The sequence below is a fragment of the Peromyscus californicus genome, unplaced genomic scaffold (assembly GCF_007827085.1).
Source record: "Peromyscus californicus insignis strain IS unplaced genomic scaffold, ASM782708v3 Scaffold_9__1_contigs__length_137607984, whole genome shotgun sequence".
In the NCBI taxonomy this organism is placed as follows: Eukaryota; Metazoa; Chordata; class Mammalia; order Rodentia; family Cricetidae; genus Peromyscus; species Peromyscus californicus.
This window is the reverse complement of record NW_026294617.1, coordinates 67042594-67064777: the sequence shown is the minus strand read 5'-3', so window position 1 is coordinate 67064777 and position 22184 is coordinate 67042594. Positions and strand designations below refer to the sequence as shown.

The following is a 22184-nucleotide window of genomic DNA, read 5'->3' as shown; positions in this document are numbered from 1 at the left end:
AGCATCCTGAGGGGCACTCAACCATCCCGTTTTACCAGGGCTAAGGGCTTCCCAGGCGCAGGATTTTCAGAAATCAGTCAGTCTCAGAAAAACCCAGGCGGCTGGTCTTGCCCTTTCTGGGCCTGGGCTTAAGAAAGCTAAAGTGAATGGAAGTACAGGAAAGGAAGGACTAGAGAAAGGTCACGAAGAGGGGAAGTAGAAAGGCCAAGGTGTGTGGATGGAGGGAGAATTAGAAGGGCCTCCAGAGCAGGTGTGGTAGGAGCTTCCCTAGGCAGAGGGAGGAAGCCGAGGGAGCGAAGTCGGCCCGGTCGTCCCCACTCTGGAACACTGCAGAGGAGAGCTTTGCTGGGTCTTATGGGAGACAGTGTCAGAGTGTGAGCACACTTGCCTGCTAGTGAGGGGTCAGCAGATACAGGGCCTGGTCAGGACTCCCACCATCGTCTCCTACACATCTCACCTGACACTGTGCTCCTGGCCGTGTGTGTGTGTGTGTGTGTGTGTGTGTGTGTGTGTGTGTGTGTATGTGTGTGTGTGTGTTTGTGTGTGTGTGTGTGTGTGTGTGTGTGTATGTGTGTGTGTGTGTTTGTGTTTGTGTGTGTGTGTGTGTGTTAGAGACAGAGACACAGAAAGACACAGAGACACAGAGAGAGACACACAGACACACACAGAGAGACACACACAGAGAGGTAGTCCACTTTCTGGTGCCTGGCTTCTAGCCCTTCCTCAACTCTGCCTGGCAGTTTCCTTCCTCAAAGGAGACAGACAGGTCGGGGCCTGGAGGTCTTGAGTGAGGGACAGGAATGGGGAGGCAGAGGCTCTGAGGAGGTAGGGCTGGTTCATGATCTCCAGGAGGTTACCCTGAACTAGGTGGGGTCTGGGCAACTGCACTATGTTCCTTGTGGACTTCCAGCCCTCAGAGCATCAATTCCCGGCATGCTGTGGATCTCCAGGAGCAGAGCCAGTGCTTTGTCTTGCTCTCTAGCACTTTGATTTTTTTTGGGGGGGGGTGGGGTGGGGAGGGGGAATCAGAGGTCAGCATGTAAGACCAGGCTAGCGGTGAATTTGTGTTCCTCTCACTCCTTGCCTCCTGAGAGCTGAGGCTGTAGGCTCGCACCCCTGGGCCCTGCTTTCCCAGCACTTTGGATGCTGTCTGAGGTGGGGGCAGGAAAGAGGCCTTACTTCTTCTCTCAGCTCATCTCTCTACTCCTCCCTACTCCTGGCTTCTCGAGGACTGTGCTGCACTGGGTCTCATGGGGACCCCCACAGGGGAGCATCATAGGGGAGCCCCACGGGGAGATTGCAGAAGTCTCTGGAAGGCTGTCTCTATTGTAGGACCTGATGTAGTGTTTGTCGGAACCTGAGGCCTGGGCAGGACCTCAAAGACGTAAGCTGCCGGGTTGCAGCACCAGCATCGATTGCCTACACTGAGTTCTCAGGTGGAGCTTTGAGCAGGAATTCGAGGGCAAGAGTCTTGGTCCCCTGGCCACTGCTGACACTTGCAAGAGCACAAAGTGGCAGCTGTTCCCGTGGTGCTGCCATGTGCTCCTGGGTGCAGGGCCTTGCGTTGGGGCCTGAATGCTTGGGTGCCAGGACCTGGAGTGTGAACTAACTGGTGGGACATGGTTCCCTTGGCCCCTCCAGCCTTCTCCATGCCGGTGACATGTGGTGCTCTGTTCTCCTGGATCATTGCCATCAGGGCTACGCTTTGAAGATGGCGGAGAACTGACTCTTGCAGAATGCCGCTCCCTTTGGGCCTTGTCTTTAGCCTTTTGTGTCCAGTTCCTCCTAAAGGCTCCAGGCTCTTTCCTCAGAGTGGGCAGGGGAGGGAGAGGCCTAGAGAGGGCAGGGCTGCTATTCTCAAGAGTTCCCCAGGGAACGGTGTCTCTTTTCTCAGACCGGGGATCCTAGTCTCCTTCCCTAGCAGTAGCGTGCTGGGGGTTTGAGGTCTGGGAGATTGGGCATCTGGGGTCTGCAAGGGGAGGCAAGAAAAAGGGGGACGAAGGCGGGAAATAAGGACACACGTGAGGGGTATCAGGAGCAAGCTGGACTCATGTCTGACCTAAGATGCCCTGAAAGCACAGTAAGAGGGGGAAGACAGACTGAGGTTTAGAGGTAGGGTGTCCAGAGCCTGTGGTAGGCCAGAACTGGGGTACCCCAGGGCTGGCAGTGATGGGAGCAGCACGATGGAGTAGCAAGGAGGTTGACGGAGGCTCTAGGCCTCTGGAGTTCGGGGGTCACTCCTGGGTTGCTTTTCCTGGACCCCTGAGAACCTGATGTGTATCCTGGCTAGACATCTCCACTGACTGGGGCCAGGGAGGATTTCTTGGGAAAGAATTCAGAGGCTCCAAGCACGGCTGGTCCATCCCTCCGGCCACCTCGTTCCTCGTTTCTGCCCAAATACCAACCCAAAGCTGCCTAATCAAACTCTAAATCCTGTGGTAAGGAGCCCTGTGTCAGGTTGACAAGAAAAAAAAAAAAAAAAAAAAAAAAAAACAAGAGGGAGAGAAGAGGGGGCCAGAGAATGTGGAGCCCAAATGAGACTCGAGATAAAGCAATTACCTGATCAATACCAGTGAAATTGAGTAATCCAGCCGATCAATACCACGGGCAGGCACTCAGGCGCTCCTGCTCTCAGCCTGCCTCTATCTTCCCCCCTCTCTCTTAGAAATTCATCTGGCGGCCCACCTCCCACCCCAGCTGTTACTCCTTGGGCTCCTGAAGTATCACCCCTGCCTCCAACCTGTGTCAGCCGCCAGCCTGTCCAGACTCCCTCCACCAGACCTCCTCACTAGCTCCCCTCTTTCCTTCCAGTGGGTCCCACTCTCAACAACTACCTTCTGGGTGGATGCCTTCCCTGGCTCCTCCGTGTCCCTCACCTTGTCACACCAGGGGCTGGAGCCTAGGTTGCCTGGGTAGTGAGAACTAGTTGTACCATACCTCTTCCTTTCATTCTGTCCTGGGAACACAATCCACCATACAGAGCCCTGCCCACGTGCTAGTGCTGCCTGAACTGGACTCTGAGGGCAGACAGGGGACTGGGAGGAGGCCCTGGGCCCCACTCATCCAAAGGTGCTTGTGGGGGCTGCAATGCGGGTGCCAGCACTGAGGGACACTCACCCATCAAGGGGGCTTCCAGTGTGTAAGCAGGGACTTGAGGGCTGTGGTTTCTGAGGTGGGGTGAGGGCAGGGGGACGTCCTCCAATTGTGGGAACAGCAGAGCTCCTGTCTCAGTACTGAAAAGTCTGTGGCAACCCAAAGAGTCGCAGCTTTGAGGGTGTGTGTGTGTGTGTGTGTGTGTGTGTGTGTGTGTGTGTGTGTGTGTAGGGCTGTCAGTAGAGCAAGGCAACGCCTGGACTTGGAGATCACTGTTGACCTTGGGCAGTTCCCTTAGCCTCCCTGCTCTTTGTTTTCTTCATTGGCACAGTGGGGCTAACAATAGCTCCTTTCTACAGCCAGAGATTCCAGATTAGCCTCTGCTGTGACCCTCTTGGGAGACAGGCCAGTGAGTTCCCGTCCTGAGGCCTGCACACACACTGGTCCAGTCTTCGTGGCTGGAGGTGGAGCAGGCTTAGTGAACTGACAGACAGAACTGAGATGGGGACAGCTGCCTGCTGTTTGTCCTAGACCTTCACCTCTGTGCTTTGGGTGGCATCTCCTGGGTTTCTGGTGTGCACCCCATTATCTGCTGACCTAATCCCTAGACAACTGGAGCTAGGGTGAGAGAGCTGGGGATGGGGCTTCTGCCTCCTTTCAACATGGGACCGTCAGTGTTCCCCTGGGGTAGGCAGAGGTGGGTAGGTGAAGGTGTAAGATTGCCTGCTCTTCTGCATTCTGGAAATGCTTTGATATGTGCCTTCTTTCCTTCCTCCAAAGTCTCCCAGCCTCTGGAGCCTATGTGACCGGAGGGAAACCTCCGCAGGTGCTGAACATTCCAGCAGCATCCTTGCTAAGGTCTCGACTCCAACCTGAAACACCTGGCCTGACATCTAAAGAAGACGCAAGGCTGGCTTGCCCAGCGCATTCTGATTGTCTGATTCTTGGCTAAAGGGAGGGAGGAAGTGTCTGTAGCAGGCAATGTGTGATAGTATGAGTTCTGGAGCCAAGAAGCCTTGGCTCGGGTTCCTACCTTTACTGGCTTTAGGTTTCACTGTGAGTGTGCTCTTCACTCTGTGTGTGTGTGTGTGTGTGTGTGTGTGTGTGTGTGTGTGTGTGTGTGAATTTCTGTCTGTAGAAAGCTTGACGCTATCCACCTCCTCTTGAGCAGTGTTAAGCCTAAAGCACGAAGCTCCAGAGGATGGAACTGTAAGGCCAGGGCTGCTCTGTTTGAGTGCCGAGTGCCTGTGCATCGCTTACGATCTCAGCATCACTGTGAACACAGGGAAATGGAGGCCCACAGAGCTCGACACTGCCCAAGGTGTCTGAGCTGTTAGGCTGGCAGAGGCAGGAGAGTTCCTGCTCCTAGGAGGGGAAGGAAGGCAGAACAGAGGGTTGGAGAACCCGGGGTGGGGTCTCCTGCACCGCCACTTCCCTCTGCAGGACAAAAGGCAGACGCATGAAGATGGACCAGGCACATGTTGGTACAGCAGCAACATGGGTGTGGACCAGAAAATCATAGAGGAAAGCAAAGCAAATGGCCAGTGCAGAACTGCAGGTCCCTAGGCAGGGGGCACACTTCAGTTCGTAGTTTTCTAGCTCACATTCTATCTGGACAAATGAAAATCTAGGGGTGGCAAGTTGGCTTAATCAGCAAATTGTATGCTATGCAAGCACGAGGACCTGAGTTTGGATCCCCAGACCCATATAAAAGTGCCTGCAAGCCAGTGCCAGCGAGGGGGAGACAGGAATTGCTGGCATGATGGTCTAGTCAACTGGTTCAGTGAGACCCTGCCTCAAAATATAATTTGGAGAGTGACCAAACAAACCTGACATTGACCTCTGGCTTCCACACACATGCATGCATGCACACTATGTAAGGGGGAGGGGAGGAGGGGGAGGAGAGGAGGCTATCAATCCAGCCACCACGTCCCATGGAAGGTGGGAACAGGTACAGATGCAGGAGTGGGGTCAGGAAACAGGCAGAGGAGCAGATGAGAGGCAGGGCCTGGAGGTGGAAGAAGGCTCCGCTGGAGTGGAAGCCACAGGCTGAACTTTCATAGGGGCCTTACTCTAAGGCCTGGAAGTTAGAGCCTAGACATGACATGCCTGCACCCTCTCTGCCTCATCCTTTTGCCTGTTTTTGAGTCCTATGCACATCTGCGTCTTCCATCCCAACAGTGGAAAATGTCAGTTCATCAGCATTTTGTCAAGCATCCTTAGGTTCCAGTCCTGGGGGTTGGAGACAGGGAGATAGATGAATTATTAACCTTGTGTTGGACCTTGGTTTGCTGACTGTTCATAGAGAAGCCAGACAACCAACCAGGCCGGCAGTGAGAATGGGAAAGGCTGAGTAGAAACATGGGCTGTAATAGATGTGTTCCTCACCTGCCTGTGAAGGGCCAGGCAGGTAGGGCCAGAGCCGAAAATTCTGGAGAAGACACTTGGCCAGAAGTCGGGCAAGAAGGTACTCAGGCAGGGTGGGCCTGTGCACAGCAGCTAGCACCCAGGAGTTTCTCTGAGGCCCAGGGCTCCCCTCTGTGGCGTAGGGTCACAGCTGAACTGGGGACGAAGTCGGCACAGGCAGCCCTTATAGAAAGGTCAGTATAGGCTAAGTGTCTCACTGGCTCTGACACTGAAGCATCGGCCTGTGTCTGCGGCCAAGGACCATAGAGAGGCCAGGACGAGACCTTCCAAACTACCCTAAAGACTATTAGGAACTCCACCTAAGGTTTCCTCCTGGCTGACTTGCCACGAGGGGCTGAGGCCTCTCATTCTCTTCCCTCCCCGCTCACCGACGCTCTGTCTTCGTTCAGGATTCCAGTACTTGCCGTCCCGTCCTAATCACTGAAGGGTCAGCTTAGGCTGGCCTGCTGCCTCGGATTTGGATCTCTGTGCAGCTTGTTCCGAAAACAAGTTTCTCTGCTTTCAGCTGCCAGGGGGCTTAAGAGAGCAGCTGCCCACTCCTTCCCAGCCTCCTGACCTGTAAGCCTGCCACCATCCGCTCCTGCCTAAACTGGCTGTCCTCTTGAGCACAGTGCATCGGCAGGTAGCTCCTCAGGCCCAAGGCCTTCCATGCTCCTCACTGGCAGGAGGATTCTCTCAGACCCACCTGTCTGTTTGCCTTCTCACCCACACTTTCTTGCCACACAACATCTCTTTCCTTTAAGCACAACTTAACGCTTGGTCTCTGCCCCCATGGGCAAAATGAGGTTGCCTGTCTGTGTCATTTTCCTTGACAGGTTATACGACATTCAGAAACCAAAATTCCCTTCTGTAATTCTTGTCCTCTCCTGGGAATTACTAAGTTTCCCTAGTACTGGCTTGCTATGCACTTAAAAAAAAAAATCCTAAGAAAACATAACCACAAACCCATGTTTATTTTATAATTCACACACTATTGTGTCCATCATTTTGGAGTGACTTTAAAATTCAATGATTGGTTATTTATACCCAAACTGTCCAACTGCTATTTACTATTTAAGCCCAGGTCATTTTCATCATCTTACAAAAAACTGTAAGCCATTAGCAGCCACACTTTACTTCTGGCAAGGACTACCATGTTCAAACTATGCATCTGTCTGGCTGACATTTTCCCACAGGCGACCATGTGGCTAAATGCTGCTACAGTGTGCAGGATTTCTCCCTACCTCTTAGTCATTCAAGGAAACAGACAAGCTTTAGCACTGTTGAGGACCCCGCCCCTCACTCCGCTGGACCCCTGCAAGGGACCTGTACAGTGAAGTGAGCTAGCAGGAAGTCTGCAGACTTTGGCACAGTGTGCAAGGAACAATAAAATCATTACTCAGCAAACATTTAAGTACCCTTTGTTTTTAAATTTAACTTTAATTTTTGAGGTAAAATACTTTTTTTTCTTTCAACTTCCATAACAAAATACAGAGCTATCAGATACCCCTGGAAAAAATATGTATATTATACATATATTTCTATAACATTACATCATATATATAATATATATGCAAAAATTTGAAGACTTTAGAAAGCAGAACATCTAAAAGGCACTGCACAATGGTGTTCAGGTTTCTTATAATTTATGTACATATACACATCTTATTCTGCTTACACAGATGTCTAGTGAAGTCATTTATCTTCACATGTGAACGTCTCATTCACAAATCCCTGCATCACAAGTTTATAATTCAAAGAATGCCTAAGTATTTTGAAACAAATTAACGCATAACTTTTTCCAAGAAGAAACTAATTGGAACAGTTCTTTGAAGATTGAAGTTTTCTCTAAAGCCACATAAAAACATATGCCTCACTATTGTTTACACAAGAAAAAGCACAAACATAATTGTGGAATAAATAAAAAACAAGGGACGAACAGCTAAATGACCACCCACTTGGCAGTGGAATATAACTTTGTTTTCTTTCTTTCTTTCTTTCTTTTTTTTTTTTTAATGCTTCTGGAAGTTCCTTGGCCTGCGGGTCACTAGGGTTCCCTGTATTACTGAGCTGGGTTTAATGCAGTGCAGCCTGACACCTAGGGAGACGGACTGTCTGTCTGTCTCTATTTTACTTCAGAAAAAAAGGCGAGCTCAGCAAGGCTGATGCCCCTGAGAATTTGCTACTTTTTCTATGGCTAAAAAAGCAAACTGTCTAAATGAACAAGCTCTTGATTAGTGAAATCTCAATAGATACACCTGCAAAGTTTTACACATTTGGCACAACAAAATCTAGAAGGAAAAACAGACGAGGGGGAGAAGCAGGTCCAGCTTTCACCCCCTTCCCCACTGTCGGAAGGAAGGCAACCACCTTGTCTCATACCAGGCTGGAGGCAGGAACTGCCAGGAGGGGCTGGGAAGAGAACAAAATTCTCATTCCTTTGCCCCAGGAAGTATCAGTAATCGCTACATTTCCCAGTCCACTTCCTGAGCAAGCCCAAGTTCTGCTCTGTAGACAGACCCTTCCCCAGATCCAAACTCCAAGCACGTGCAGTGCCAATCACACAGATTACTGGCGGAATGGCAATCGAAGGAGACAAACAGCGTGGTTTCGTACAAGTCCAAAGCACTTTTCATGGAGTTCAACATTTCTGAACGTTTTTCAAGTGTAAAAGCAGTGACTTTATTCAAATGGAAGCAGCATCTAGGGATTAATTCTGGCACTTGGGTTTTAGGGGTTACAGGTATGCATCATGATTTTCCTCCTCTCGTCTTAAAGGCCCCTTATTTCTATTCCTGAGTTCACACCGACACTGGTGGCCAGCTGGCCTCCCTGGTTTGATGGGCAACACCAAGCAGAGAGCCCTCCTCCAGCTGCTGGGCTTGCTTTAGATTCAGAGGTAAGTCAGGATGAGAGAAGGGAACTAATCGAACACAGCCACCAAGGGCAGCTGGAGTGGTGAGTCCTTCGTGGCCCAACCAAAGCATGGGTCACCAGAGTCCTGGGGAAAGACAGTCACTCATGTATGGAACCCGGACCAAGTGACAGGACACTCATCAAGCAATAGCAACGATGGCCTCAAGTCATCCCAAGTCAGCTAATGTCTCCTGAGCTCCTTTGTGCATGCAATTCAGTTAAAAAAACACCAAACACCCTACCATCAAAAGACAACACTCAAGAGTTACTTGGCATACAGGATTTTCACCTAGGCTAAGGTGGTGGAGTCAGGAATCACTGACACCCCAATGCCAACCCTGCCTCAGCAGATATGGAACGGTTTCTCCTCGCTGCCCCGAGTCATTCTAAGCACATGTGTGCACAGAGGATGCTGGCTGTTGCTGCTCTCTGCCCCTAGGGCTAATAGTTCATTTCACATGAGATCAGTATCTTCCAATTTCTTTGAAGTTGCTGTAAGGGAATTTCCCACAGACAGGACTCCCGTCTGTGAACTGTATTTTGTGAATAGTCAACTGATCAGAACAAGCTGGGCAATCGGGGCTCACAAAGATGGCACCACCACCACAGGGCAGATATCAGCTCTTTCCCTCTCCAGGCCTCTTGGCATCTGGTGACTTTGGGAAAACAGGCATCTGGTCACCACCTTCCTAGCTCTTCCTTCAGTTTCAACAACACTTGTTCCCAGCTACTCCGTGCTTATCAATTATCATCTGCCTTTCATTCTCACAATCTTGCCCTTTCCACCCAGCCTGGTACATCAGAGGGAATAACTATCATAGGAATTCAACTATGCCTCAACATTCCTGGGTTATCTGAACAGTATCCATGCCCTTTACAGGTTTATGTTGACAGACCTGTATCATCTTAAAGCATGTTCATAGTTAAGGCTTGACTTAAGAAACAGTAATACAACCAGACACAACAGAAAAATATCTTCAACGGTGCTATCCTGCTCCTCATAAAACTTGCTCAGTCACACTTGGCATGGTTTCCCAAACCCACAATGGAAAAAGAAAAATGAAGACCATTTCTGTCATTTTTTTTTTTTAAAGGCATTTGGGCTCCTTCCTCCTGCCCTTCTTTCTTCCCTGATCAAGAGTTTACAACTCCTCATGGCTTTTGAATAGGTGAAGGAGGTGACAGTTCCAGGAGCTTACAGCAGGACTTCCTTCCCACCTCAACTCTGAAGGGAAGGGCCAGGTGGTCGGTCCTGGGCCCTCCCTGCCCATTATAACTGGCAGTACACTCAAGTGTCTTGAAAACATTTTCTAAAAAGGGGGGAAAAGCCAAATGCGAGTGTGTGTGTGTTTGTGTGTGTGTGTGTGTGTGTGTGTGTGTGTGTGTGTGAGAGAGAGAGAGAGAGAGAGAAAGAGAGGAGAGAATGTGTGTGTGCATGTGTGGGAGAGAGCATGTGTGCTCCGGCGAGGGGGAGGGGAGAGTAGAGAACATCACCTAATTGTTCCCCACTCCAATAAGCCTGCAACTGTCTTTGTTCTCTCCTGAAATAAGTGTCTCAGGCTAGCATGCTTAGTATTGTTGCTTCCCACCCAACCTCCCAGCCTGCTCCTCTTATCTCTCTCTCTCAAAGCGAAATATCCCACTATTGGCTTTCTGTATGTATAAATACAATAGAAAACACTATGGGTCCTGAACTGTAACGGGACTACAAAGTGGGCTCTTATGGAGCTTGTCAGGCAGCATGAGTCTTAAACAGGAAACAGGCTCCTTCCCCCACAGTTCAATACCCTCCCTACATCCTACTCACCAAGAAAAAAAAGTGTGTTCATACCCCACTTAATTTACAACACAAGATATTCATCTCATCCAACAAAACAGTTCAAGTCCATGCCCCAGAGTTATCAAACCAGCTTAACCCCTGCCTCCCACCCCAGAATCTTGCTACATAAATACGTGTACGTGGATCTGACTGTAGTATGAACAGCTTCCCTTCCGCTGTGGTTTTAGGCATCAGCAGCAGCAGTGGCCGCTGTAGCCAGGCCCTGGGGTCCTGCCCCATTCCAGAGGAACTTGCCGGTCTTACTTAGCTCCCGGGCTTCAGGGCCGTCGTTCCACCGCCTCTTCAATCGAAGCTTGGGGGGCATCAGGGCATCTTCTTTCTTCTCAGGTGCACTGGACTCCTTGCCAGACCTGTCCTCACTGTCTTCAGTCCCCTCTAGGGGTTCATCACTGGGGGTGCTAATGGATACAGAGGGCCAGGTGGGTGAGGGGTGGGCAGACACTGTGCCTTTCCTCTCTTCTCCGGTCCTGGTCCGCATAGTGCCCACTTCTTGGGAGTGTTCCTCCTTTTCGTGGGTCAACTGCCTGAGGCTCTCGGGCTCCTTCTCAGAGGTGGGCTCTACCTTAATTCGAGAGGGAACAGGCCCACTGATTGATGCAGAGCCACGTGTGGACTCCTCACTGTGTTCTACCCTCTCTCGGTTCTTCCGTCCAGCTGGTGGGGGCTGCAGTTTGATAGAGAACTGGGAAGACTCCTCAGGATGCATTTGGCACTGCAGCGGTGGGACCATGAGCCCTGGGTAGCGGGGAAAAGTCCGAGGACTCAGATGGTAGTTGAACACAGAACAGGCCTGAGAGTGAAGGTAGTGTTTCATTTCCTCTGGGTTGAAGGAGAAGCAACTGCTGCCGGCGAAGGGGCTCAGGCCTGGGGAGGGACTGTAGGAGAACATGGTGGGAGTCAGGGACAGGGCTGGTGAGATGGGGACATTGAGGACACCTCCACGACCAGGGACTGGAGAGAGAGCAAAGGGACTGTGGGGATCAGGGTACATTGCTGGCCGAGTGAAGAGAGGAAGCATTATGTCAGGCTTGCGTTTCTGGTGGCCAATTCCTCCTCCACTAAGAGTATTTCGAGAGGGCATGAAGTCCATGCTCCGGTGCCAGTCAGAGGCCGAGCCATCTTCGAGGTCTGAAGGCTCCACCTTTCTATCCGTGGGACCACCTGACTCGGCACCAGAAGCACTCAAGGAGCTGGCAGAGAAGCGCCCTGGCTGCACATCGCCAGTAGGAGAATGCGTGTCTAGAGGTGGGAAATGGAACCGGGAAGAGGCTGTTGGCACTGGTGGTGCACTCTGAGGAACCACACCTGTGATGGAAGAAAAGAAAGAGGTCTGCGTTGGCCACCTGGTCACTCACGATCATCACTTTTCCTTACACTAGCTAAGCACACAATGTTAAGTGACAACAGGAAACAAACCTTCTATCTAGTCTGAGTCTTTTTCAAAACTATTGTTTAGGCTGGGTGTGGTGGGAACAGTCTTGCAATCTCAGCACTCAGGAGGCTGAGGGAGGAGGCCTAAGCCTTTAAAGGCAAGCTTATATTGCTTAGCTTTCTCCATTCAGCATGGCTTCCATATTCCTCTGGCCTCTTACCTTATTGTCCAGGCAGTCCTCCTTCCTACCTGTAATGCCATTCAATATTTGAGTTAAAACTATAACCCAACATTTCAGGGCTTAATAGTTAGTAGGTTCCCACTAGACATTAGTTGGACAAATGAATGGGACTTGCAACTCTATCGTGTGTATATACCCCATTTCAATTTTCAGCTTCACGGGTAAAATTTTTCTTACCATCATAACTTTAGCTGTATTTATAAAGCAAACAAATCCAGTAGCAACACAGCCAAACAAAACACATGCATGTGGTTGCACTGAAAACACACACTCTACCTCACATAAATGGACAGGAACAAGATCCTACTGTAGTGAAATAGATTGGGATGAAAAGGCAATTTTTATTAAGGTAAGTTCTTATGGTTTATCTTTATAATTTTTGATAGACAACCATTATCTCAGAGATTCCAGTCTTTCTATATCTACAGTCCAATGAATTCTATATAATTATATCTACTTCTGTTATCCTTAAGTACTGAGGAGGAGGCTGGACCTACTATTTCCTCCCCCAAGTCTGACTGCTGGCAGGTGTGACGGCTCATTATAATCCCAGTACGGGGAGACTAAGGCAGGAAAATTACTGTGACTTGAGGCTAAGTTGGCTAAAAAAAACCCCAAAAACCAAAAAACAAAAACCAAGTTCAACTGCTAAATTTCAAACTCTAAGAAGAAACTATCATTGTATCACATTAACTTGAGAAGCTCATGAATTCTCAACTTGCCCTAAAAGCCCCAAATAAGACCTAAGAAAGCGGCTACCTGAAGCCTCAGGTGCCCTACAGGTTCCTGGGAGGTACCAGTGGCTGTTAACATGATGATATCTTTATACATGACGGAAAGCTAAAAGGAAAAAAGAGGGATAAAAATAAGGGGGTGGGGTAGTCCAAGTTTGGTGGTCCAGGAGAGAAAACAGGGCACAAATATAGTGTCTGAACTGTTCCCAGTTCTGGCATAACTTTGGAGCAGGCCACTTCGTGGAAGACTGTGGCTTTCTTGGTGCCCATGGTTGAGTGACACCTGCCAGAGCAGCATTTACCAACAAATGTTCAACAGAAAACACTTCTTCTGTAGGCCTTGTTCTAAAAGCCCTTGAACTGAGATTAATTATTAAGAGTAATAAATAGGAAAATTAGACACATGACCTTGCATATGATCGAGTAGAGCCCAGATAGGTCCAGGCCAATAGATCTCTTTAGTTTATTACAGCAACTAAGAGTCTATTACTTTTAATTTTTTGACTCTTGACTTATTAAGAGTCTTATCTAAGGGCTGTAAAAATGGCTCCGTGGTTAAAGAGCACCTGCTGCTCCTACAGAAGACCTGAGGTGGGTTCACAGCACCCACATGGCAGCTCACAACCATCTGTAACTCCAGTTCCAGGAGTTCCAAAACCTTCTTCTGGCCTAAATAGGTACTGGACACACGAGATGTACAAAAAATACATACAAATAGGCAAAATATATACACACAAAAAATATTAGAAAGTCCTATTTCCTATACAAGTCAGAAATGCTTGCTTAAGTCAGTTTGTTTCTATTTTTAATAGTCTACTTTGGTCTTTATACACACACTAAGACATACTGCACACCTATAAGGAGTTATTTCCACATGTATTTATATGGGACAAAGGAAGATAAGACCAGGGCAATACATGGATGGTGGCTGCTGATTCCCCCACCCTTATGTATAATATGTTGAGTGTCAAATCTAAGGTTCTGTTTGAAAAGCAAACCCCACTGTTAAAAAAGTGTCAATATGATTACTTGAAAGAAGAGCACAGCAGCCACATGAAACAGTCAGAAAATCTGAACCTCGATTCTTGGGCCTTCTATCTTGTAACTAGTGGAAATAACACACTGGAGCTCTTGGTGCTCCCTTTGAAAACAATTCAAATGGTAAGTTCTTTGCCTAGGTTCAACCCTAATCCTACCCATGTGTTTTGAAAAAATTACTTTCTGGCCCAGGTTTCGTAAGTCAGAAGTAACGAGACCAATCCTAATGTTAGAGAAATAGTTAACATTTGTGAGGCTTTTGGAATAGTACTCATGCATAGCAAGTCATATGTTGTTAGAGCAAACTGTGTTTGTGCTTTTTGAGGCAGCATTTCATTATGCAGTCCTGGCTGGTCTAGAACTTGCTACTAGGCAACCCAGGCTGGCTTCAAACTAACAGAGATCCACCTGCCCCTGCCTTCCAAGGGCTTGGTTTATCAGCATGAGCCACTATGCCCTGCTTACTTTTAATGGTTTAAAAAAATCAAAATTAAATTTTTAAATTAAAAAAAACTTAAATACTGTTTACACACAGGCCATATTATATTTTTAGAGTTAACACTAAATTTCCTGGGTGTGGTAATGTCATTGCAGTTACAGAAAAGAACATCCTTATTCCTGGGAGAAAAGCCATGGCAGCTGCATGTTAATCTCCAGATGCAAAATGTATCTGTAAATAAAGATAAAGTACACGTGGCAATGATGTTAACCACAGAGAATCAGGGGGAGGGTATATGAGTGCTCTCTTTTGAATTCAATTCTTTGTTAGGTTTCAAGTTTTCCAAAAGAAGTATTAAAGAGCCGTGCGGTAGTGGCCCACGCCTTTAATCCCAGCACTCAGGAGGCAGAGGCAGGTGGATCTCTGTGAGTTCGAGGCCAACCTGGTCTACAGAGTGAGGAGAACTCTGTCTCGAAAAACCAAAAAAAAAAAAAAAAAAAAAAAAAAGAAGTATTAAAGACCAGGGTGGTGGCAGGGAGGCAAATTTGAGAGACAGGTTTAGCCTGCCTTGTCCCTACCTACTGGGAGTTTTTTTTAACCAGTGATTCTTTATCTTTCTAATGTTTCTTAGGCAGGCGTGAGCACCACACATGAGTGCACGCGCGCGCACGCACGCACGCACGCACGCACGCGCACACACACACATAAAAAAAGAGTATAAAGCAGAAAGTGCTTGGATTACCAGCACGAGCCACTATGCCTGGCTTAATTTTTTTAAATTTATTTTTATTTTTTATGTGCACTGGTGTTTTGCTATGGGTGTCAGGTCCCTTGGAACTGGAGTTACAGTTGTGAGCTGCCAATGGGTGCTGGGAGTTGAACCTAGGTCCTGTGGAAGAGCATTCATTCAGTGTTCTTAATTGCTGAGCCATCTCTCCAGCCTTGCCTGGCTTAATTTTTAATGATTAAAAAAAAATCAAAAATTAAAAATTAAAATGGTTTATATGTAGGCCATATTATATATGCTATACACACATATAATATGTATATGTATTATATATATAAAGATACTGCATATAGATGTACTTTTTTGAGATAGACACTTACTATGCAGCCAGTGTCACCTGCCTCAGCCTTCTACATGCTGGGATTATAGGTGTGCATCACTATGATTGGTTTCTACAAGTATTTCAACACTACTCTAATATTGAGTACTCTACCCTAAAGTGTCTTTGGGGGTTTTGAGAAGGGTCTCAGAGTGGCCCCGGTTATCTCTGAAGTCAGTACACAGCTCAGGGTGATCCTGAACTCCAGACCCTTTGACCTTCTACTTTCCAAGTGCTAGGATTACAGGCTTGCTCCACCATGCCAAACTCCACCTTAAACTATTAACAGTGACTAGGACAAACATGGAGGGAAAAGGCAATAGTCACATTTACAGTTTTTGTATTGGGCCATATAGTTTCACTTAAAAACAGGAGACCAGAACAGCAGCATACATGACCCACCTACAGAGTCTCTGGCCTCCAGGATTTACATGGTGGGACTTACTTTCTAGAGCACTTACTACATCCCACTACACAAACCTAGAAGCTTTTTTTCAAATTTTTATTTTTCTCTCATACATTATATCCCAACCTCAGTTTTCCCTCTCCCCACTCCTACCAGTTCCTCTTCCTCACCTCCCCTCTCTCCAGATCAACTCCTCGACTATTCCCCTCAAAATAAATAAATAAATTTAAAACAACAACAACAAAGAGCAGGCCTCCCAGGGATATCCACCAAACATGGCCTAACAAGATACAGTAAGACTGGGCATAAACCCTCATTATCATGGATGGATGCGGCAGGTCAGTAGGAGGCAAAGGGTCCCAGGTGCATGCAACAGAGTGTAGATACACCTCGACTCCCACTGTTGGAAGTCTCACAAGAACACCCAGCTACACAACCATAAGGTATATGCAGAGGACCTAGCTCAGACCCATACAGGGTCCGTGTTTGTCCCTTCAGTTTCTGTGAGCCTCTGCTTAGTTGATTCTGTGGGCCATTTTCTCATGGTGTCCTCAACCCCTCTGGCCCCTACAATCCTTCCTCCTCTTCTGTGGGGTTCCCCTGGCTCTGCCTAGTGACAAACCTAGACTCTTATCTCTCAGCTAAACTCTTAAGTTCCTTGAGGAAAAGAACTTCCTCATACTCCTTTTTTTTTTTTTTTTAAAGGGATTAACACATCTGTTAACACATGGATGAATCCTAACCAAGAGGAAGACTGCATGATATATAAAACAAGAGCATGCCTCTAACAGCTGAATGAAGAACTGGGCCTACCTCTGTATTTGACCTGCTGTGTTCACATTTAATTTTGTCATTTGTAAAAGACATATATTTTACTAGGTTAGAAGCATAGAAACTCATTAAACAAAACAAACAAAAACACAGAAGCACCTTCACTAAGCAGATGTTACTTTCCTTTCTCAACATTATGTTAATCTTAAACACTTGGTCTATGTGGGTAAAAGTCCTCTGCAAATGGCTCTGGTTCTTCAGAGTTATCTATACCAAGGAGTCAACAACCTAAAAGGATGGTTTACTGTCTTGCTTTTCCTGGGATGATGATTATGATTAATATTATTTTGTACTGAGAGTTGAACCCAGGGCCTTATACAAGCTAGGCAAGTGCTTTTCTGAGCTATGGCCACCCCAGAACTTTTGATTAGCATCTTGAACCTATTAGTGATCAGTGCCAGTTTAACAGCTTTTGGTATAACTGGTGTGCCAGACCACTAACTACTGTTAGGTCTGCAGAGCAGAGCTTCTACGGGGTTAGAGTCCAGTGATCCCTTGCCTTGGAAAACCAGAGTAGTCCCAGGGGTTGATGGCCATTCTATTCAAGTTGTCTAAGTGGTTGAACTTCTGGGCTTTCAATTGATGAAAATGGATCAAAGAACAAGATCAACATTTTTGGACACGGAGTACAAGGGTATGAAGTCCAACACATTTCTTCAAAATGGATGGCATGCCCATCTGGAGTCCTACTTTTCACAAGTGCATAGGGAAGAAGCAAGAGTGAGAGGAAAGAGAGGAAACAAGATTCCAGGGGCTAGAACAGCTCTGATTTCCTAATGCAGCTCCCTTAGGCACAGGGAAAGAAAACAGGTTGTAATTAGAGGTGCATTCCAACCCCCACCCCCAAATGCATGCCCCAGGGACAGGAGGGAGCGGTTGCTGGAGAGGTGGGACTGCAATGATAGCAGTCAAGCTCAAACTGCCCTAACTTGTTGTGTGCGGTAATTACATATCCAGATCATCTTAGCATTATATTCTCTCAGCCACACCCTCCTCTAATTTTTCAAGTTTCTGCCAACTTCTGAGCACTTTTATTCAAAGTCCTGCTCTTCTCTCTCTGCGTAGAATGTCACAAAGAACAATGATCAAACTGGTCAAAGATGGTCCTCGACACCTGTAATCCTAGAACTTGGATGATGAGGCAGGAAGACTGCCCTAGGCTAAGCTGACAAGAGTGAAGTTCAAGACCAGCCTGACCACATAGTGAGACCTGTTTCAAATAGAAAAAACCTGACTCTTGAGCAGGAAGATAATTTATTATCTTTAACACGCGCCCCCCTCCCCCCCAACAAACAAAAATCCCCAAAGCAAAAAGAAAACTCTAACCTAACTCTAACTCAGACAACTACATCCAACACTTTGGAAGTGGATGCATCCTCATCAAGGAGCAGACCAAAAGGCTGTGAGCTCTGATGAATGCTGTAAGACAGCACAGAGGAGGAAGCCTGCTTGCACTTCAAAGGAGAGGAGGCTAAGTCAAGTCCAAAGTCTTGCACTGAGGAACCCTGCTGAGTGCTGGTGCAGATCAGACTTGGCCTTTCACTGCAAGCATGATCAAGGGCGCTGTGGTTTTGATGACATTCACTTGATAAGGGAGAGCTTGTAGTTTCATAGAAAATCGGAAACGTTTGTAGAAACAGGTTCACAGCTATGAAACAGCCATTGGGCAAGGTGTTAAAATGGAGTTTTGAATTTAAAATTCAACATAAACCTATGGACTCATTCCCCAAAAGGAGTTTAGTAATATCCAGGAGGCTGGAAATAATGCATAGAGAGTACCCAAATAAACTAAATAAGCCTGTTAGAGTAATGCATAGCCCATTACTCCTGTCAGATGAGTAAGGAGGACTTGAAGTAATCTAAGGGATCATGTCACATCAGTGTTTCTAAAATCTCCTTACTCAGGTCATGTTGCAGATTTGGGTTTTTGATAATTCTTTTTAAATTCAAAATCCACTCTCCATCCTAGGTATTTGTATCTTACCACTTGAGCGAATGTTGATGAAAGGGTAGTTGGGCATCACCAGCTTGTTGAAGTTAAACTTGTAAGTAAACCTTTTCCCTTTTGTTTTATGAAGGATCCTCTTGTTGTAATAGTATCTACAAAAAGAAAAACACATGGTACAACATTTGCTATGCTCAGGTAATTACTAAGATCAATTCTGGCTCCAAGCATTGCTTACAAAAACCTTCACCATTCCTTTGTAGCTTGGCCCTGGAGCTAGGGCTTGGAGATCTAAGAACTCACTTTTCTCATCCAGTTTGAACTCAGCCGTGGTCTTTGACTGGAGCTTGACACAGACATTTTTAAGTCAAACAGCTTCCTCAGTTCTAAGCACTCACCTTCTCATTCCTCTACAGTTTCACTTTAGGGTCCCTCTTCCTTCCTGCTCCACTCTAACTAACTTCTAGTTTCTATCTGTCTTGTCCAGGTGGGGTCGGACAAGTCTTCTGGGAGAGCTCATGGGTTAGTCAGGAGCCTAAGTGCAAGGACTAAACATGGAGTGGAAACCTGTTTTCTGGTAGCCAGTGAGACAATGGCAGGATCGGGAAACAGCAGCCACCCTGGCCACTTCGCCTTCGATGTGGCAGAGATTGGATGTGGGAGGCTCCAGCTACACTGCACAGATTTTACACTCAGGCTACTGAGAATGAGGACAGACAGGAATTTCCATCTACCTGGAAGCTTTGGCCTGGCTTCTTAAGTAGCAGATGCCATAAACTACCTGCTGGCCCTTTGGAGTCTAAAGGGTTATAAAATTTAAAAACTGACAGAGAAGAGTGAACTTATAGCGACTGTTCTTTGGACACATCATAGCAACCTATGGACCAAATGGAGGCTGCAGATACGGTACATGAGGCCTGGGTTCAGGGGCAATCAGCAAGCCTCCCTCCTGTACTCACGGTACCTTTCCCACTTCTTCTAGGAAAGCCCAAAGAAGAGGAATGATAGGCATTTCCGAAAAGGGAAGTCTACACTAATCCTCTGGATTGTAAGTGAGCCCTAGTCCATGTCACCATGTGCTCTTACCCCCTACAAAGCACAATCAGCTGTCAGGAGCCAATGCCTGCCACAGTGGAATCCCTCCTACACCTCCTCAGCTCTTGTGCCACTCAGATTCAACACCTCTTTTAAGTGACACATTATTCACTAAGTGCAGTCTTTTATCACCTGATACCTTTTTAGATATCATCCACAAAACTGCATACTTTCCTTCCAACTTTGTTAATACCACAAATTTGGGGGATCCTTTCTCTCACCTGAGGGCCCGGCTCAGCTTGTCATAGTTCATCTGTGGTTTGCACTTCCTGCGGCCCCAGAGGCGGGCCACTTCATCTGGATCCTTGATGACGAACTCCCCATACTCTCCCTGTTGCCAGGCGATGACATGGCGGAACTCTTCCTTCTGCAGCAGTTCCAGGATGAAGTGCCACAGCTGGATCTGCCGGGAGCCTGGCGACGACTCGGTTTTGTAGGCCCAGTCGGGAAACTGATACCCTTCAATGTGAAGAGAGCAAGATCAAAGTAGTCAGGAGTTGGGTACCAACATGCCAGTACCCCACCTCCACATTCCACGGCTCACAATCTCCAGAGCAGTTTGCAAACACACCCTTCCAGTCAGCTAGGCTAGCCATGAAGAGGACAGGAAAGGATGGAGGAATTACTCATCCTGTGGCAATCACTGAATCTAACAAAAGTTGGCCAGCAGTACTTAGGCATCCTAATAATCTATTACCTTTTCAGAGATTACTAAATAACAAAGAAGCAAGATAAACTAATGTTTCCCCAGGGTGGAATTATTTCTCTAACAGAAAAAGAGACACTGAAACTTGCAATGAAGATGTGTGGGCCGGACAAGTTAAATCTCTCTCCATAGGAAACAAGCCTACAACCATCCTACCAAGATCTACACAGTTATGAGGCCGTCAGCCCTGGGCTAGCATTTGTCAACTAAGCCCAAGTGGGAACAGGAACACTAAGGGACAGGAACCACTAAGGGACATTCCAGATCCATCAGAGATGAACTTCTGCTCACCTCCACCTCCTTCTGGCTTTTCCACGATGCTACAGCCTGCTTTCATTTTCGCCCTCCTGCTGAGAGAAACAAGTCCTGCAATTATTTTGAGATGCTGTGAGTTATCTAACTAAGGTTTTTTGGCACAGCTTTTCCACAAACATCCCCCCCTCCCTTTTTGTCTTTACTTTTCTTTCAAAGCCTTTGGTCTTTCAAACATGTCACCTCTAAACTACTAAACCTCAAGTCATCAAATGATGGTCCTCAGCTCGTCAGCTTCAAAAGCCATAATTACCTCCCACCTGACGTTAACCACATGTGTAAACACTGTCCTTAGTATCTGCCTTCTTCCTTCTGACCAGCCCTCCAACAAAAAAGGGAAGAGAACAGTGAAACAAGCCAAACAATTTGTTTTCTATTACTAGACAAGCCCATATGCTAAGGTAACAAGCCCGAGTTCACCCAGATATACCAAATTAAAGAGTGAAAAAAATCCAACCCCCTACTCAAGAAGGAACTTCTGATTCCGAAAATTTACTGAATTATGTGAGATGGAAAACAACATCTTCGGTCAGAAACTGCGATCACCCTCGAAAAATATTCTGAGATACAGACTGTAAATATGCCACTCTATGCAAGAAACAGCACTCTCCTAAAACTTCGTGGGGAAAAATATAATGGCATATATTTCAGAGGGAAATGAAAAGGATAAGGTAGGTACTTGGGATCGCCTGGCCAGTGGTGGAAAGCATCTTGCCAGGATCTGAATTCATTCCATACAGATTTATATTTCCTCAACAAATTTCCTGTTCCTAGCAGCAGACAGCTTTGTGTCAGTCCTTCAGCAAAGAGGAGGGAAGGTTCAAATGGGCAGAGAATGACGGAGGGAGAGCGAACAGACTTACTCTCATCACTCTGCAGGGTGGACGACAGGCCCCTCAGCACCGACAAGAGCAGGCCTGGAGCAAACGCAGGTGCTTCAGAGGCCCCAGGGTGGGGTGGGACAAATTCCTAATCTTGGAACTTTCATCTAACCTAGCATTCCTCTAGATGGTCTGCATTTTCTTTCCCGACATATACAATTAAGGAGAACAGTAAGTTTCAGTCCACAAGAACCCAAGGGACCAAGGAGCTGATAAATGGCTCAAGGAAGGAGGCAACAGACAGACACTGGCACACACAGGATATACACAGTAACAAGGCACCAGGGCTGGGCAGAAGCTTCCTCTCCCGTTTCCGTAATGATGGGGGAGAAGAAAACACCGATTTCCCCAAGGCTCCGGGAAGCTGTCCTGGACTAACTCCTCGACTGCGCTGTCGGGTGGCAGGGCCTTTTCCCTGCTCGGGAACACCCTGCAGCCTGGCGGCTGTGGGCTCGCGCTGGGCGACGCCCGAGCCGGATGCCCTCTCTCTCGATCCTCCGGGCCCCCGACATGCCCATCAAGCCCCTCGGAGCCCGCAGGCGCGTCTGCAGGTGTTCGTGACTCCCGAGGGCGCTCGGTCACCCGCCCGGCCTGCGGCGGGGGTTCGCCGCTCCCGCCCGGCCGCAGCGGCTCCCACGGCCGCCCGCACCCGTGTCCCCTTCCGTCCTGCCCGCGAGGGCCGCGACCGCCGACGCCGGCCTCACCTCTCCGGCGCCGTCCGTCTCTACTCGGGCTCCTCCGCGGCAGCTCGGGCTCCTCCTCATCCACCCAGCAGGAAGTGACTCCGCGGCTGCTCTCGTCACTTCCGCCCCAGGCCGGGTGG

General features: G+C 47.7%; 1 protein-coding gene across 3 annotated transcripts; it reads right to left on the bottom strand.

Moving 5' to 3' along the window:
* Positions 1–6454: 6454 nt before the first annotated feature.
* Etv3 (ETS variant transcription factor 3) lies at positions 6455–22137 on the bottom strand. 3 transcript variants are annotated; one of them, XM_052730920.1, is made up of 5 exons: positions 22066–22137; positions 20460–20518; positions 19684–19921; positions 18407–18522; positions 6455–11560 (listed from the first exon to the last, which is right to left on the bottom strand). In XM_052730920.1, the coding sequence occupies exons 2-5, from the start codon at positions 20503–20505 to the stop codon at positions 10419–10421; spliced, it is 1542 nt and encodes a 513-aa protein (XP_052586880.1). In that variant the 5' UTR covers positions 20506–20518; positions 22066–22137; the 3' UTR covers positions 6455–10418. The 3 variants fall into 3 exon arrangements, with proteins under 3 accessions (XP_052586880.1, XP_052586881.1, XP_052586882.1); XM_052730921.1 differs by having other exon boundaries at positions 20460–20515; positions 22066–22133; XM_052730922.1 differs by lacking the exon at positions 22066–22137 and adding an exon at positions 21344–21628.
* Positions 22138–22184: the final 47 nt, after the last annotated feature.